At 24.2% G+C, this 18,410-nt stretch overlaps 1 protein-coding gene across 1 annotated transcript in view; it reads right to left on the reverse strand.

Moving 5' to 3' along the window:
• The window catches only part of LOC132930229 (ankyrin repeat and death domain-containing protein 1A-like), a 71,899-nt gene that overhangs the window by 25,895 nt on the left and 27,594 nt on the right, over positions 1–18,410 (reverse strand). The window contains exons 2-5 of the mRNA XM_060995975.1: positions 17,659–17,789; positions 16,595–16,698; positions 6,729–6,827; positions 5,475–5,573 (exon numbers count right to left, since the gene is read on the reverse strand). Of these exons, the coding sequence (XP_060851958.1) occupies positions 5,475–5,573; positions 6,729–6,827; positions 16,595–16,698; positions 17,659–17,764 (408 nt within the window). The 5' untranslated portion in view covers positions 17,765–17,789. The remainder of the gene's footprint in view (positions 1–5,474; positions 5,574–6,728; positions 6,828–16,594; positions 16,699–17,658; positions 17,790–18,410) is intronic.

Raw genomic sequence — 18,410 nt, forward strand, 5'->3', positions numbered from 1 at the left:
TTAACTATACAATAATATTAAAATAAACAGTTTTGTTTATTGCATTTTATGTTGATTTTTTTTAAACCAAAAAAAAAACTCAGATCTATTTAACGAATAAGAATATCATCATAGTACCTAATAATATGTCAAAACAATTTTGAATCTGCGAGGGCGTTTCACAGACATGCATACATGATTTTGACACTAAGACTATCTTTAAAAACAGCACAACCAATTTACTTTCCATGCACACTACGATAAGGCAATATTATAATTTACTAACTTATTATAAAATTAAATAAATTAAAATATTGTCAATAAAATATCGTTAAGATTTTTCTTTATATTTCTATTTTCAATATAATAATATATAGTTAAAATATTTATGGATATAATATTATATTTCTGTTTTTAAAATTAATCTATCAACAAATACTTGATTGACTATAGCTGTCAAGTTTTTTTCTTATAAGTTAAACATAAAAAAAAAAATCTTTAATATTGATGAATAAATATTATTGTTGGTTCAACGAAAAGTAAATTTGCTATGCGTCACATGTATGAAAGACGGAGATAATACTTATCCACGCGAGACACGTGTGAAAAACAAATAATATGTGAAAAATAAAATTGTTTGAAATTTATTTGACGTATTTATGAAAGATTTAATCAATAAAAAAATATAATCTTTTTGTTGTAATTAATTTTTCTATTAACAATTTGGTAAGTTAACCATTTATTATAGAATAGTCTATTCTATAATTAATGGTTTAACTAATCTTTGACAGAAATAAATCGTTTATATTATACAATAAATATTATAAAATGTTTTCATATAATAAACTCAGAACTAGCTGTTATTAAATTGTATTTAATTAATTCTAACGTATCAATGAAGTGAATGAATAAATTCGTAATTTATCTAAATTGCTTAAAACTAATACAAATATTTTGAAAATTATGTACGAATAATTTATTTTTGAATTACAACTAAATAACCAAAACCTGGGAAGCAGATAATGCTATTTTTCTTTTAACTTATCTAATTCCATTAATATCTGAACTAAAAATTTCTAACAAAAAATTGTGTACAAGTATTTTGTATCTTATAAGAATGATATTAGAACAATGTATGAACCTTGTATTAAATTTTTAATCTTAATAATTATGTATTCTAACATAGCATAAAATGATTAAAATAAAACAAAAAAAAAAATAATAAATTTAAATGCTAAAATTAATCTAAGCACTCTAAGACTATAAAATATAATAATTTAAATAACATTGACATGTTCTTAAATTTTCAGGATTAATATTTTTCTGAGTTACAATATAATCGTAAAAATCGTTGAGTGAAAAATTATTGTTTTTATAATAAATATCCAATTACATAAAAACAGAAAATAATTTAATTACATAAAAATTAAGTGTGAGTTTTCACTATACTTATTTTTAAATTTTGGTAAAGCAAGTTTATAAGAGATATATTTAAACCTAATATATAAAATTTAAAAATTATGTACATTTTTAACTTTAAAGTCATAAGTAAAATTTGAAATTTAAAAGTTTAAAAAAATCAATAATTAATATACTTGTAATAAATGAAATGTATTGCTGTAAAAAAAAAAATATGAGTAACCTTATATTAAATTTTTAAGATTTTTTATTTACGTATATTAATGATTGACTTTTTTATTTTTAAATTGAATATTTGAATCTCTATAAATAATACAAAAAGACCATAATTATTATAAAAATTGTTTATTCTTTAGAAAATGTTATTCTAAATAGTTTGTGAAAACATCTTTTGTAGTTATATTTATATTGAAATTACAGGAAAACATCAATTCCTTTTTGCTGTAAATGTTTTTAGTAAATTTTCTTGATATCTATTATTATTTTTTTTTTTTTTGAAAAATATTAGAAATATTTACTATTAACTTGCTTATGTACCATATAAATTCAATAATTTATCTATCAGTGAATAAACAGTTGATGATTAAAGCAACTATAAGTGCTATAAAATGTGATGACAACAATTGTTTAAAAAATATACATTATCGTAAAACTAAAAGCTAATAAATGCTCTATGGAGTTAATAGCTCCATAGAGCATCTAAAACAATTAGTTAAATGTAAATAAAAATGTTATAATAATATTATAATCATATAATACCTAAGAATAAATAAATATCGATTAAAACAAAAATGTTTAATTAATATTATATAATATTTAATTTTTCCATGATTTAACTTTTTATTGTTTAAAAATTATAATTTGTAACAAACTTTGGGAAGTTAAGCATTTTTTAAAACTCGAAATCAAAATATGAGATGTTCTAAAAGAATTCGGAGTAATGTTTTTTCTTATAAAAATAGTATTGGTAACGTTAAGAAAACTCATCTGTCATCACCATTAAAACGAAGAGGGCTTTACTAAAATGAATAAAATCAACAAACATTCTAAAGCTTGAAAAGATAATGACACTTGAACCACTTTTACATTCATATCAACAAAGAATATACATTGACACTCCAACATAAATATATTAAAGTACCGTTATACTCTTTTATTGAGGTTAACTTTCATAAGGAAAAGAACCTGGTGATATTTCATTAATTACGGGTTACAACTATGTATACTATTTTACATATTATTATTTTATTTGTTATTTTAAATCAATATTATTATAATATCAATATTTTAAAATATACAATAATACATTTACAACTTTTATACATTTTCAAAAATTCTTCTTTAGCAATTTATTTTACAACTTTAAAATAATTTTAATAGTTACATATTTACAACCTTACCCTGAGATTTTCATATTTTTTTCATTCTGAAAGATATTTAACAGAATTCAAATTTTTGAACAAAACGGACCATTTTATACATTTTAAGTCTCATAGATTTTCTTTCAAAGTTATCCAAAATATTAGGAAAAATCATTCTAAATTATATTCTAACCTATTCGAATATAAGCACTCAACCTTATTATAATAAATATATAGAGTTGTTTATGGCATCACATTATCCGTTTTCAATTACAAAATCATCTTAACCAACTGCAACTAAAATTTTAAAATGGAGTATAAAAATTAATGAATTGAAATCGTCCCACATAACCTTTAAATTATGCCCTCGTGACTGCCGACCAATCAACATCAACAACAGACAAACACCATCTGAACAAACCATGAAATATCTTGGGAAGCATTTAGATAGATGACTCACATTAAAACAAAAAGAAAATTACTGAATCATAGTCTTCATCAATTATATTCCTTGTTCAACTCCAAACTATCATCGTACAAAAAATAAAAAAGCTTTTAATAAACAAACTACTCATTATACCATTGGATTTTTATTGAATTAAATTTAAAGGATCATTCACAAACTCAAATATAAAAAGAAAAATGTCAGTCTTTAATAATTATTTCTTAAAATATCCATAATAACCCTTAATAATTAAACCTTAATGTAATCATCATCGATAATCAAATTTTCATCATTAAAATCCTCTTACATCAATAATATCAAATATATTATCTTCTCTTGACCAAACCAATATATCCATAAATTGAAATTAAAATTGTCCAGTTACATTTTAACCAAATTGTTAAACATAGATACACAATATTATTAGACAAATAAAAATAAATATAACGATACTCGGTGTATCTTGGATATCTAGGTAACTTACCATACGATTATTATTACTTACGCTTAAGTACATATTTTTAGAATAATATAAATCGATATTTTCTGTGATAAAATTTTGTTATTGTAAATAAAATTAAAAAATTTTTTAATTTTTCTTTGGAAGTTGAATGAAATAGTATTTTATGACATATTTTCTTTAAACCTTCTAAACTATAAGATAGCCATCACAAAAGATATTAATGTGACTTTTCTTGTATATGTGTTGGAAAAAAAACATTGTTAATACTGAGTATAGGTTACTTCATATTATATCGATAAATTATTTTTTTTGATCAAATATAAATCAAAATTCGACAATAAAATACAATTACTATTTTTGAATTTCAAAATCGGTTCAACTCTAATAAAAAAAAAAAAAATATTTAATTAATTAACTATACATTAATAAGAAGTATAGAACAAACCATCGATATTATCAATTTTACTAATACTTATAGTTATAAATAATTTTAATGAATTAAATTTACTTTTTTTATTAGTCAAATAATATTATGGCAATTTTTCAGATTTCAGATTTTTCATATCCCTATTATTTTATTATAATATCTTATTCAAACAAATATTTTTAACAATAATTTTGAAATTAACAATACCATAATAATTATAATATTAAATTATATTATAATATAATTATAATAAAATTTTACATGAATTAGCTGATGTTTGTTGAATATTTTAACGACAAACTTATAAATTTGTTTTGTTTATCTTCGTGAAATTTGAATATTTTATAATTGCATTTTAAGCAGCACTTTCTATGTTTGAGGTGAAAAAAAAATAATTACAGAAAAATAAATGAGACAGAATTATCCCTATAAACCTAAGTGGCCGAGGATTTTAGTTATGTTTAAAAAATGTAACGTGATTTTTAATGATAAAATTATAATCTTGGCTTTAAAAAAAAAAAATGTTAAGAAATGATTTTATGGAAAAATATGATTATGTATTGTCTAATACCTTGTTACAAATGTTATTACAGCGATTGGAAACAGATAAAATATACGTATATTTAAATATCTGCATCAACTAGATATTTGATTTGTAATTTATTAAATTCCCAAAATATCACGTACTTTAATTATGCATAACACTTTTCAAAACGCATTTTTCAGATTTTTGTTTTTGTAGACTGAAACTCGTTTTAATGATATTTGTTAAATCATTCGATTTGTCTACGTGCATTATAAAAAAAATGTGTAAATGCAAATAACAATAACAATTTTAGTACGTTCCTAGAATCATTTAAATGTTATTTGAATTATTCGAAAATGTAATATGATGAGAATATCAAGTTTCGGTATAAAATGTTATTTTTTTATAGCAATGTTAAGGAAATATTACAAGTTTGAATGCGTCACGACTATGAGCCTGGCTGAAAAGTAAATAAAAAAAACATGCTAACGACGCTAGGCCGTGCACTAAAAGGTCGATTCAGAAAATAGCTTGAAACGTAAGCCATCTTAATAATAAATAAATAAATAAATAAATAAATAACGGAAGGTAAAAAAGGTAGACACCGGTTGGCATTATTAAATTCAAAAGTAATAATTTATAACCCCCTGGATACAAAAACAATTTTTAGGTGAATTTTGTTTATCATTATTTAGAATGAAAAAGTCGAATTTTTGAGAACAGTAATATTACGCCCCTGGCAATCGAGTACATCTATTTTGCGTAGTCAAAATATAATTTCGTTCTTTGGGTACTATAACGTGGATGCATTTTAACGTTGACATATTATTATTATCATCACTATTGAATCGCACCTTATTTATTGTGTTTACACTCGCTCCGTAGTTGATAAGCATCTGGACAGCATCCGTGTGGCCATGCCAAGCAGCCATTAATATCGGACGCATCCCGTACTGAAACATTTTTAGCGTCCAATTTATTACATTTCATACGTACAATAAGATTTTGATGGAAATGTTTAGTGTTTATAATATATTAGAGACAAACACGCAATACAGAGTTTTCGCAATAGGATCATAATAGTCTAAGGGTTTCGTAAAATGTAGGACTATTTCAATATAATATATACGCACATGGTCAACGGTTTAAATTTACCATTAAAAATTAGATAATATATATTATTATACTTTTACTTTTGTTACAGTTACATTACACAGTTTGTGTGTACAATTTAAACAAACACACCGAATATGTACAAAAAAAAAAAAATCAAAAATCGTAAACAAATTGTGTACGATTATATTTTTAGGGTATCATTTATTATTTAAAATTATTATTTTGAAAATAGAGATAACATCTGAAACATTAAATTAAAAACAGTAAAGCTATACTGTATTACTAAGTACACACTTATAATAAACTAAAGCTGTAATTTTAATAACCCGTAGTGGCGTAGTTAGTGTAAACATTTAATTTTTCAGTGATATATTCAGTATATAGTTAATGTTGTTAAATGTTGTTAAATTTAATTATAATTTTTTTAATAGTATAGCATGTATCTAATTATATTTTTATCAATAAAAACATTTAGACTTATCCTAAATTTAAATGTTAATTTTTCTTTTTTTTATCGAACTTGCAATAACCAAAAGTAACAATCCACGGAATAAATGCCATAATTAAACAGTCTTTCTAGTTTGTTTTATGATTTAAATTACAGAGTTTAATTTGGTTTACACTATTTTTTAATTTCGTTTTAATACCTTTATAAATCAAAAATATTTTAATTTAAAAATTAAACAGATAATTTTCAAATGTGTCATCAGGATCATTTAGCGACCAATATACATTGTCATGGTATAAAAGTATTAACATTTTATAATAACTATATGATTATAGTATTTATAATGCAAATTGAAATTTAATATATTCAAAACATAACTAAATATAAAGATAATAAACATAATTAAAGTTGTAATGTATGAACCTACTAACTTACTCTTTGACCTTTGAATACTATTATGAATGGTGTTATTTGTAATAAATTATTATATAATTTCAAATTTAAATATTATCTATTTATCTACATATATAATTTATATAATTACTTTGTCTTTGGCTTCAATATCACACTTCGCATTTATGAGCATTTCCATAATTTCAGTATTTCCCCTCGAAGATGCCCAATGAATAGGAGCTCTGCCATACTGAAAAAAAAAAGTATTATTATCATACATAAATACTTATTCAATTGTATTTAACATAGATATATTACTTGTAACCAATATTAAAAGAAAATATGTTTTTGGATTTTAATTATTATACAATACTCACCTATAACCACTAAGGTTACCATCTAGGATTCTGCTAAGAAATCTAATAAGATGAGCGAGAACCATTCAAGCCTTCTAAAATACCTGCTCCACTTAATTCAATAACAGCTTTTTATTTATCTCAAGCAAAACCTTAAAATCTGACCTAAAACTAATTTTCACCCATTTAAATGATTTCACATTTTTACTGATCTTTTTATTCGAAATTGCAATATAATTTCAACTAGTTTGACAGCTTCTAAAACACTTTCCTATCGAACATCTTCAATACAATTGATATCATGATCTAAACATTTGAACAATTTAAAAATCTTTAAACTGAGTAAATTGAGTAACTTCTTTTTTTTTTTTTCATTTCTTTTTCGAAAATAAATATTGTTTTAAAATAAAAATTATTAATAAAGTTTATATATTATATATAAGTCTATATATGCCTTTAGATAATACAGGTAAATACATTGTTTTTACATAATAATTCATAAAATTAAATTTCATATCCCGTATTTAAAATAGATAATTGTTATAATTATATATGATATAAAAACAGTGTATTATTTTATTAATTATAATTAGTAATCATATATCTGTGGGTAATCTCTTTAACGGGTCTTCGGATTTTATTATTTAAAATAATAATAAAATAAAAGCAAAGAAGAAAATAAAAGATAAAATCATTGCCCATAAACTGAAAACCAGCACATCCGTGAAACGGTTTTAAGATCCCAACGCGTCTCTCAAAACCACAAAGGTTTAAGGAAAAATGTCAAATGCTATACAGTTTACTTTTATCCCAGATTATCCATGGTAAGTTAGACACTAAAACCTATAAGGTTGAATTTTCTCCATCTTTTTCTTTTTACTTTATTAAAAATAAACAGCACAAGAATAAATTCACTACATATAGGTACTAACATTAAAATGAAAACCGCTTAATGCACTTTGTAGAATTAATTTGATACCATAATATAATACGTATTATGTATAATATATGTAAATAATATAAAAAAGGATTCAAAACTGAAGTTCGTTTATATTTTATTATTTAAAATGTATATTTTATGATAGAAAAACGTATTGTTACTTTTAATAATATTATAATATTATGTGTATTTAGTACTAAATTATTTGCCCATTTATCGTATAGGTAATCGTATTACCAACTGTTAATTTTTCATTGTCCATAAAATCCATAAAACTACATTATTAAATAGAATTTCTGAGTTGAAGATTTATATGTATTTTGCATTTTAACTTACAACAACCGAAAGTTTTAAATTATACATATTATTTCATTAGTTACTATTCTAAATAATAGTTCAGTTTATAAACCGTTTATACATATTGGAGTTATAGTAACTTATTTTGCTTTTTTTTTAAATGTAAAATTCATATAATTATATTTTAATCAGTTCCTAATTTATCAACCTATCAACAGATGTTTGAAAAACATGATTTAATGTACGAGTATTCTGTATAAGTATACGAATAATTCTAAAATGGCAATATTGTCAGTAGATTATAACATTTATTTTTAATCTTGTTTTTGGTATCATATTTAATCTAACTATTCAGAATACCGAAAAATAAAAATAAGTGAATAAACTGTTTAATATAAATATTGGTTACACGATGTATTCGATATTATTATATAACTAGGTGTATTTATTTATCTTAAGTGTCGTGTCTGACGTTCTGTTGTTATTCTACACAAAATAGCAATAAAGGCTCATCCCAGTACCTAAGGCATGACAATAAAAAGTTTATTTCTTATATTATCATAAACGATTCCGTTGTATTCCGTACGATTATGAGTTTTGTAAATTCAAACTGTGGGCAAAAATTCAACTAAAAAATTTATTTATATCGTAATTTGTTTTTGGTGGTAGCGGACGCATTTTGAATAACTATGATGCGAAACACCGGATACTTAGCATAAAAAGCCGACCCGTGTTCCCTGTTAATGTTAAGCGTTGATAATTTTCCTGTGATCAACTGTCCAATTAAAAATTCGCCAACCGCTGAGAACTGACCTAATTGAAATTTTTGATTTTTTTTTTTTTTTGCTGATACTATACATCGTATACAAACCCGTTAGTATAAGCATATTATACACACATATCTGAGTATTATCTATGCATTATTTTTCATTGACAACAACGAAATTGATTAATGTTAGTTGCCACCGTAGTAAATGTCAATCATATTTTATTTTTGAAATTCTGCAACTTCGAAATATTATACGTTTGTTTATAAGTGTCAAAATATGTTTGCGATCGGTTTCCATACTGAGTTTATCGATTCATCTGATTTATATGTTTCCAAAACATGAAAAGTGTAATAATTAAACTATTGATTAATGAAATACTTGTTATAATCTTGAAGTAAGTTAGGTAGAATAGACTATTACCCCTATTTACTATTAAACATATTATATAAGTAATGTTACGTAGAAATAAAAGAAAGTTTAACGCAACGGGATCGTTTTATTTATTTTGTTTAATTTAACAGTAATTTATTTTGTTATCCACACCTAATACGATAATATAATAGAGGATTAAATTATTACAAGTATAACTTATATTTTAAAATTTCAACATATTATTAATATTTTTTTTCTTATTCTTATTTTTGTATTATTATTTATACTAATTGTTACTTTATTTACGTAGATTTAGTATGCCTTTTAAATGATTAAATAAGTAAATATTATAAATATTAATTTTTATTTTTTATGTTTATATAATTTTAAACCTTAAATATTATTTATTACAAATTCAAATAATAATATTATTAATTTATTAAAATTTTATATATTATACTTTCAACAATTAATTAGTGAAATTTTTTAAATGTCAAATGAAAAACTGGGCAGAACATGGTGCAGGTTTTATTATAAATCACTCGTCACATTTACCTCATTAGGCGTTATATAGTAATCTAAAATCAATAAAATTTAAAAATAAATCTTTACTAAAATTCAGTTATAATCTTATTTATTTCAATTTCTAAAAACTTTTTTTTCATGCTGGTATTTTTTATTACATTAGCCGAAAAACTATTAAATTAATTCAAAAATTGTCACTTCAATAAAGTACTTCAACCTTCAATTCTATGCCAAATGCTAATTTACATACATTATGATACATTTTGAGTTTTGTATATAACTAAAAAAGTGTCAATTGAAAAAAAAATAGACTAATAGGTATATTTCTCAATTTTTAGCTCAGAAACGAAGACACATTTTTGTTAAAATCAATAATTTCTTTGTTCTATGAAAGTTCTATAAAATAAGAAAATAGTAGGCATTGTAAAACTTCAAGTTTACGAAACAAATATAAATTTATATTTTAAAGTTGTTTGAAAGTGGCAACATATTGGATTTTTTTTTTAAACGTTAGTACTTTTATTTTATTTTATAAATTCGATGCAAATACAATATAAACCAAATAATATGATATTACTGTAAAAATACTCATATAATCAAACCTTTAATATTTAAAAAATCAAAGTGTTATCAATGATTTAATAACGAAAAATGTATAAAATAATTGTTTGAAAATGTTGTAGACAATTTAATGAAGAAAGAATAATAATAAATAAATTAAAATATATATATATACACATATGGATATATTTATATAATATTATTAGTTATAGAATATCAAATAATATCAACCATACATTTATATTTCAAGCGGGTACTACTAACTTAATTTGAACACAATATATTTCATTATATTTTTATTTAAAATATGAATTTAAATGTGTAAACTATTATAAAAATGATTGTATGAAAGTGATTGAGAATAATGTTTACAATAATTGCACGAGAATTAAAACATAAGAGAAAAATATTCCTCTCATTGATAACAATCCTATACCTAAATATTGACTCTATCACATTTTATTCTTATTTTCAGGGTAAAATCAAATATATATTTTTACATACATTGGTTATTATCTGGTTTAAATAAAATACGATAAACATTTTGTGATAACCGATTGAAAATGTAATATAAAATATTCAACTGCAACTTTTTTGACCGCACAACATATTACATTTCAATACCAGCGGTGAATATAAGAAGTATATATTATTATCTTAACCACCATCGGCTTATATTTTAAATCATCTCCCGCATATTTATTCCATATTGTTAACAAACGACGTCCGAAAATAAAATTACAAATACTTCAATATCAAATTCCCCGTAAAATATTCTTATATTCTTCAATCATACGACACGTATGATCGGGTGATATAATTTAATAATATTAAACGCTATGTTGTTAAAAAGTACCAGAGTATTATGTTATGACCAGTTTAAAGACGTTTTAATAACCATCGAGTTTAACGCTCTGCCAGATAATTGGGTGGTAAAAATGTTATTCTGATGTGACGAGATTGTATTCAATACCTGTGTAGCCGATATTTTATATTTAACTATATATATATAAATATTTATATTGTATAACAGTGTGAAGAGAAATCCTAATTTTAGGTAAAAAAAAAAAAGTGAAGTGACTAGGACAGCGGAGTGGAGTAAGCTTAAGCTATATTCGTAAACATGTAACATGGGTTTAAGTATCTAATGATACAGCTCATCCAGCTCAGGTACAAACAACTCTATTGCTTCAAAGTTGATCGAGTCGGATGAATAAAAAAAAACACGCACGACAGTGAAGTAGCAAAATTGCCTATCCAAGACGCCGTTACATCATAATTGTTCATATTGAATTTAAATCCATAAAAAATATACGTAAAATTATCTCGATATAGATACCTCCAGGTAAGAAATATGAGTTTGTCATGTCAAAAAAATTCCCAGGTTTTCATGGGATTAAGTGGTTTTCTTTTTTAAACTGTCTATATTGATAAAATAATGTTTACAGACCGTGTGACTTCAAAAAAAAATTATACCAATCAATATATTATATTTTTAAGGTCAAGGATGTTTCGGAAATATTGTAAATATTAATGAATAATTTGGATATACATCAATCTATTATAGTGGCTTAATTATAATTGTAACTAATATTATTTACATAGACAAATGGGTTACAATTGTTTATTTATCGCCGATCATTTATAATAAATGACGACTAATGACAAATATGTATGTCTATTGAAGAAAAAAATATTCGATATTATACCTGCACGTTAAAAGCTTATATTATATAGATCGTTTTTGTTTTCTTTTTTTTACTATTCCATTTCACTTTGACAGCTCGGCCGTTTGTACTATATTTATGTTAATATCACATACTGATATTCGTTAAATCGAATATTAAAACACAATACACGATTTTACAATATCGGATTGTCTGTTCGGTCTGAACATTTAAATTATATTCATAACGTTTGGGATATCAACGGTTCTTTTTGTATCGTCTGATACTAGTATTATGCTTGCCAGTTGGAAGTGATAGATATTGTTTTTTACTTCTTTCGTCGATGTCATTTCTAAAATTCAAGGTATTGAGAATATCCGATACGTGATGAATTTTTTTTTCTCATCCTCTGGTTTTTATTTCAGTTTTCTCATCTTAACACCTATGTATATTATGTACTGTATTATAGTTAAGTAACTTTTATTCGGTGTCGTTGTATTGATTATTTTAGCATTATATTGTTATCATGATTTAGAGCTTAATCTTTGTAAAATTAATTTTGTAAATATAATAATGTTGTTGGATTCAAATCATTTTATACCTGCGCGCCACGCCATCATAGCCAGTATTTAGCAATAATTATTAAATAATATATTCTATACATTACACTCGTGTAGTCTAGATAAATAAAATAAAATTGTTCTCTAATTGTCGCTTATTTTAATTAATGTTTTTTTTTTTATTTTATGAAACATTTTTAAATAATATTTAAATAAAAAAATTACATTTTGCTATTGGAAAAAAAATGTATTATTATTCACTGTTTTGTTAGTACAAATAGATTAAAAATAAAAAATATATTGTTATAAATGAATTTAAAAAATGCATGAACGGGAAAAAATAATAATTGTCTGGTTTATTCATATTAGTCTAAAAATTTAAATTATACAATAATAAATTACATTAGATATTCATGTGTGCACACATCATTCACGTCGTGTCTGTAATCGATAAAAAAAATATATTTGCTTTTGTCATAATGTTTCATGCATACATCTAGATAAAAATATATTTATTAAACACACACACACACACATGAATAATAATATCTAGGTAATCGTTGTATATAGACGAATTCATATCTTTATCTTATCTATTTATTCTTTTCTTTCTTTTTTTACTTGTACTCAACAATGGTTATAATCATTCTTATGAGATAAAAAAACGACGATTACTTGAAATAAATGTATGGCAATTATACGTGTTATATATTATATATCATAATGTCCGCTTCACTTGTATTATATAAATGTAGTTTGTGTAGTTTATATGAGTATATATAGTTGTAATTGAATCAGTTACGTCCGAATGTACCGACTGTCTCGATAAATAAAAAGACGTAAAACTTTGTATTCCGTCTGGTCTTTGTTGCTCATACAAAATCAATTATTTAAAAATGGTAGATCGGGAGTGTGAAGCGTCGCTATCGCGTTGGCCGGGCTTATGCAATCGAGCCGATGCGGGCGATAATACTCGCGGGAGTGACCGGATGAATATTGTCCGATCCTATTTACAAAAATGGGTTGTTAATTAATACGAGAACATAATATATCGTGATGGAGGAGTTGACCACCGACAGCGCTTAGCTTAGGAGAGGACGTTATACCCGCATGTGTTGTGTCTGTCTTACTATTGTAGATCATAGAAAATTTTCGTTCAGCAGAAAGCATTTTGTGATGTTAGTTTTAATATTAGAGTAAATTTACATATTATCAAATTTAAAGGTAAGAATATTATCTAAAAAATGTCATATGCTTTTGTTGATATTATAATTTTAAAGTGAGTTATATTTTAAAGTTGTAATATTTCACTTTTGACGTTGAAATTATTATCCGTATCGCTGAAACGTTCGTCATGTCCGTATGTTTTCGGTTAGGTCTGTAGTCCTATTCTTCGGTCTTCTGTGAGTAGATGTGTTGAAGATTGAAGAAATACTGATTGTTGAACGACCATAAGTGCCCGGCATATATACTATGATCCGTACCGAATAGTAAACCACAAGATGTGTGCCGCCGTGCGTGTCCGTGCTCACTGTCGGTACGGATTTTGTTACTATGTGGTCACTTTTGGACTTACGGCTATGGGTAGGGTGTTGTCATCTTCGCTTTGACCTCCCCCCCCCTATCTATGGCCATACTTTGATTTTATGATTGTTAGTTGGTTGGGCTTCAAATCGTTTGTAACTCATTAATAACTCCGTTTTCGTGAATGCTGTACTGTGATTGGTTGTCCAATGAAAAGGACAGTTTTATATCGTACGGCGACTGTTTCGTTACATAATTCGCATAACCGGCATGATAATTCGCTGTAGTAAATACATTATTATTATGTATCGATTGTTTTTTTGTGATGGCAAAAGTTAGGATGTTATAATGATATATATATACTTAGTATTTCGTATTTCGTATTATGTTATTGATTATTATTCCTACACCCTCGTTTCACCTTATATACAGAAGGGTTTTCGAATTCTTCGGGAAGTTCTTAATAGTTGTCTAGCATATGCTTTTAGGATACATTTTGAATAGTTAATACTTAATAGTTAGGGTATTGTTTGTTGTTCGAACATTACGCTAAGATTTGTATTGATTTTGTCTTGTTTGCCTTTGGAGATCGAATACAATACACTTCTTTTTTATTTTACGTTTAAAATAAGTTTATATGGTTTTCTTCGTTTGTTTAATCGTAAATTACTAGGCCTGCAAATTTTTGCGCTACTCGTGATTTATATGTTTACAATACAATAGTCATATTAAAATAATCATTGTTTAATTATTATTGTCAATGATAATTTAGTACACTCCCATGTAGGTTGAATTAAATGTATTCCATATACGTTATGTGCAAAATAACAAAGTATAATATAAGCCTACAATAATTATTTTTTTTTTTTTACCGGTAAGAAAGCGTATCATAAAATTTGAGTCGAATAGTAATTGTTGTTGAATTAAATGTAATAAATGCCTTTTGTTATTTTGTCTGATTACCAAATGTATTACTTGTTTAAGAATTTGTGAATGTTTGATTAATATAAAAATTGAACAGTTGGTAAAAATAAAATAATAAAAAACTGAGATAGAAAAATGGATATTCATATTATTATTATAAAAATAACTAAGAGATTCATAATCTTAAGTTTATGAGTACTATTTTTATTTGATAATTTTCATGATGGTAAATAAATACAATTACTATTGAATCATATATAAAAAAAAAAACAATTGGATTTCAATAAATATTTCGTAGAACGCAACAGGGATTTGACAACATAGGGTATCCCGTGGTGCAATGACTTTAAATAATAATAAAACAATTGAAAATCCGGCACACTACTTCTAAAACAGTTTCAAACGCACCACGGGGTACTAGGAACATTTAAAGATTAATAACGCTGTATCGAAAATAATAATACATTACTGCTACAATCGTACCTATACATAAACATTAGAAATTCAATTGATGGTTAATAATTGATATTTTAATTTATTTTCTATGATAGTACTCAGTTTGTATGACGAATTAATTGAATAATTTAATAATTTAATACAACATTAACAAAACATTTGACTATGCATCCTGTCTCAAAATTGATAATCATACGTTTTACGCATTAAGCCACGTATTAAATTAACATGAAATCTTATTCACATATATTTTTTATTTGTATACTGTAATAATAATTTATTCGTATGTATATTTTTCAATTACCATTTGGGGTTTTACATGATAAATAAATAATATTTTTAAATATTTATTCTATTTTATTTTGTTACGATTAAGTTTTTAAATTTACATTATATTTTGATTAATTTATAGTTATTATATATATATATAAATAAATCTTAAATTAAAACTTAATTTTTATAAGTATTTCAAAACTATTATCATATACATTTTTCATGTCTCAGGGAAACCATAATGTTATTTTTAAAAATGTTACCTATGTTCATTAATATAAATTTGACGAAAAAATGTTTTACTATCATGATGACAGTTTGTTATTACTTATAAATCGGGGTTTGCACCTTAAAATGTATAAGACATAACCTAGATATTTATAAATAAATTTATTATTCAATATTATTATAAAGAATAATTAAAAGTAATATTTTAATAACTCTATCAAACTTCTGTTGACTAAATGAATAGGTAACCGTAGAAAATTAAAAATTCTATATATTATATTTAAAAAATATATATATATATAGGTATTTACAATATACATATATCTTCATGTCTTATAAGTCATATGATATGATATCTCAATATTATTAACATAAATGTGTATTTTTTCGAATTAATTTGAATTCATTGACAGATACAATTATAATATAGTCCATCAAATTTATATTATTAAAGTTGTGACTGGCATAAACTAATGACTATCATTATTTTTAAGAATGATTAATATGAAAAAATATTTCGTCAGATTTATGCATAATATTAAATAAGCATTCAGGTATACTCACATTATTTCGGGAGTTTACATCTAATGGTTCTTTGATTACTCTTTTTACAGCATCTGGGTCATTTTTTATAACAGCTTCATGTAACAAAAGTTCGTTTTTAAGTACTGAAATTAATATAAAACATATGATTTAGTAGGTACAGAATAATTAAAATTATTTAATTATGTATATACTTGAAATTATAGTCAAGGTACATAAATAATAATTTTTAATTTAAACAAAAATACTGTAGAAAATATGAATATTAGTATATCACGATTTAAGTGTAACTACAACGAGTGCTGAATATATAATTTACACACAATTATTTAACAATAATATATGTATATAAGTGTGTGTGTGCGCTATTTTTATTTCAAATTATTTATACGATATAATATGTTATTAAATAAATATAAATATATTGTGCTTAACATGTAATATGTTTTATGATTTTTTTTTTTTTTATTCTTAACCGTTTATTAATACATTTTTTAAATTTGTAAAAGAACATATTCTTCAATTGTAAGTTCTAAATGCACACAAAATTATAAGTACAAGAAATCTATCACCTTAAAATAACGAATCGGTTTTCAAACAATATCAAACAAAAAATAATTTCTAATTATTACGATACGATATAATATATTATAATACGTTCATTTTTGTTTATCACAAACGATATTATCCATTAGCTAAACGATCAATGTAAGTTTGAGTATTGTCGCCATCCATTTAAGTGAGAATCGTACATTATGATCGTTTATTATCGTACCAAACGTTTTATACTAATATGTTCGATTAGATTAAAATTACGACCACGTTTATAGTTTAAAGTTTCGCCAAGAACGACTTTCGAATATTTTACACCCATATGCCATACCTACTACACAGTTCAAACTATAACATATATATATATATATATATATATATATATATATATTATCGTTTTGTTCGATATGAAATATTGAATCACGCACATAACTTTGGTATAAAACAATCTGGTAAATCAGTCGTTAGAAACCATAAATCACACTCATATATTATTGTTATTATTATTAATATGTATATAATTTAATACGAACCATTGCTTGTCCGACGACTTCCTACTTCAGTTGGTGGCTCTGGGTTTTCTTCGCCACCGCCCATGGATACTCGTCTTAACACCACACAGTCGTCTACCCTAAGCATATTTCCGGCATTACCCGGAGTGCATCTGAAATCAATACGCACACGCGGCATTTAATATTAATATATTGTATATTTAAAACGCTTGGGCAAATATACCGTACACAGTTTTGATATGTAAACGATAAAAAATATGATATGTATATTATACGACGCGCAGACGATTAACAGGGCAAACGATGGAAAACCGAACTGATTTTACGTCTCCATATCCTCTTAGCCAATATTATATCACTTCCACAAATATTTATCGAGGGCGCATCACCGTCAATCGTCATGGTTAAAATATAACGATATGTACACTTGTTAAACAAAAATAAAAATATTTCTGTAATTTAATATTTTAAAAAAGTAAATAAATAAATGTATAGGTACTATTAACATTGTATGATGAATTATTTTATAAAATTGTACTACTATACAACAATGAATAACAAACAATATAATTGCACGATGCATATTAAAATATATTTCAAAACATAATATTTACCAATAATAATCATGATTTTATTTCCAACTATAAACAAAAATGTATATAATTACTCGTAATCTTATGTAATGAAGATAATTAAAAATTAAGGTGACTATTAAAATCATTAAAACTTAAAGTAATTTTTTGAGATCTAGTCATAACAAAACATTTCCCAAT

This window comes from Rhopalosiphum padi, chromosome 4, assembly GCF_020882245.1.
Source record: "Rhopalosiphum padi isolate XX-2018 chromosome 4, ASM2088224v1, whole genome shotgun sequence".
Classification (NCBI taxonomy): Eukaryota; Metazoa; Arthropoda; class Insecta; order Hemiptera; family Aphididae; genus Rhopalosiphum; species Rhopalosiphum padi.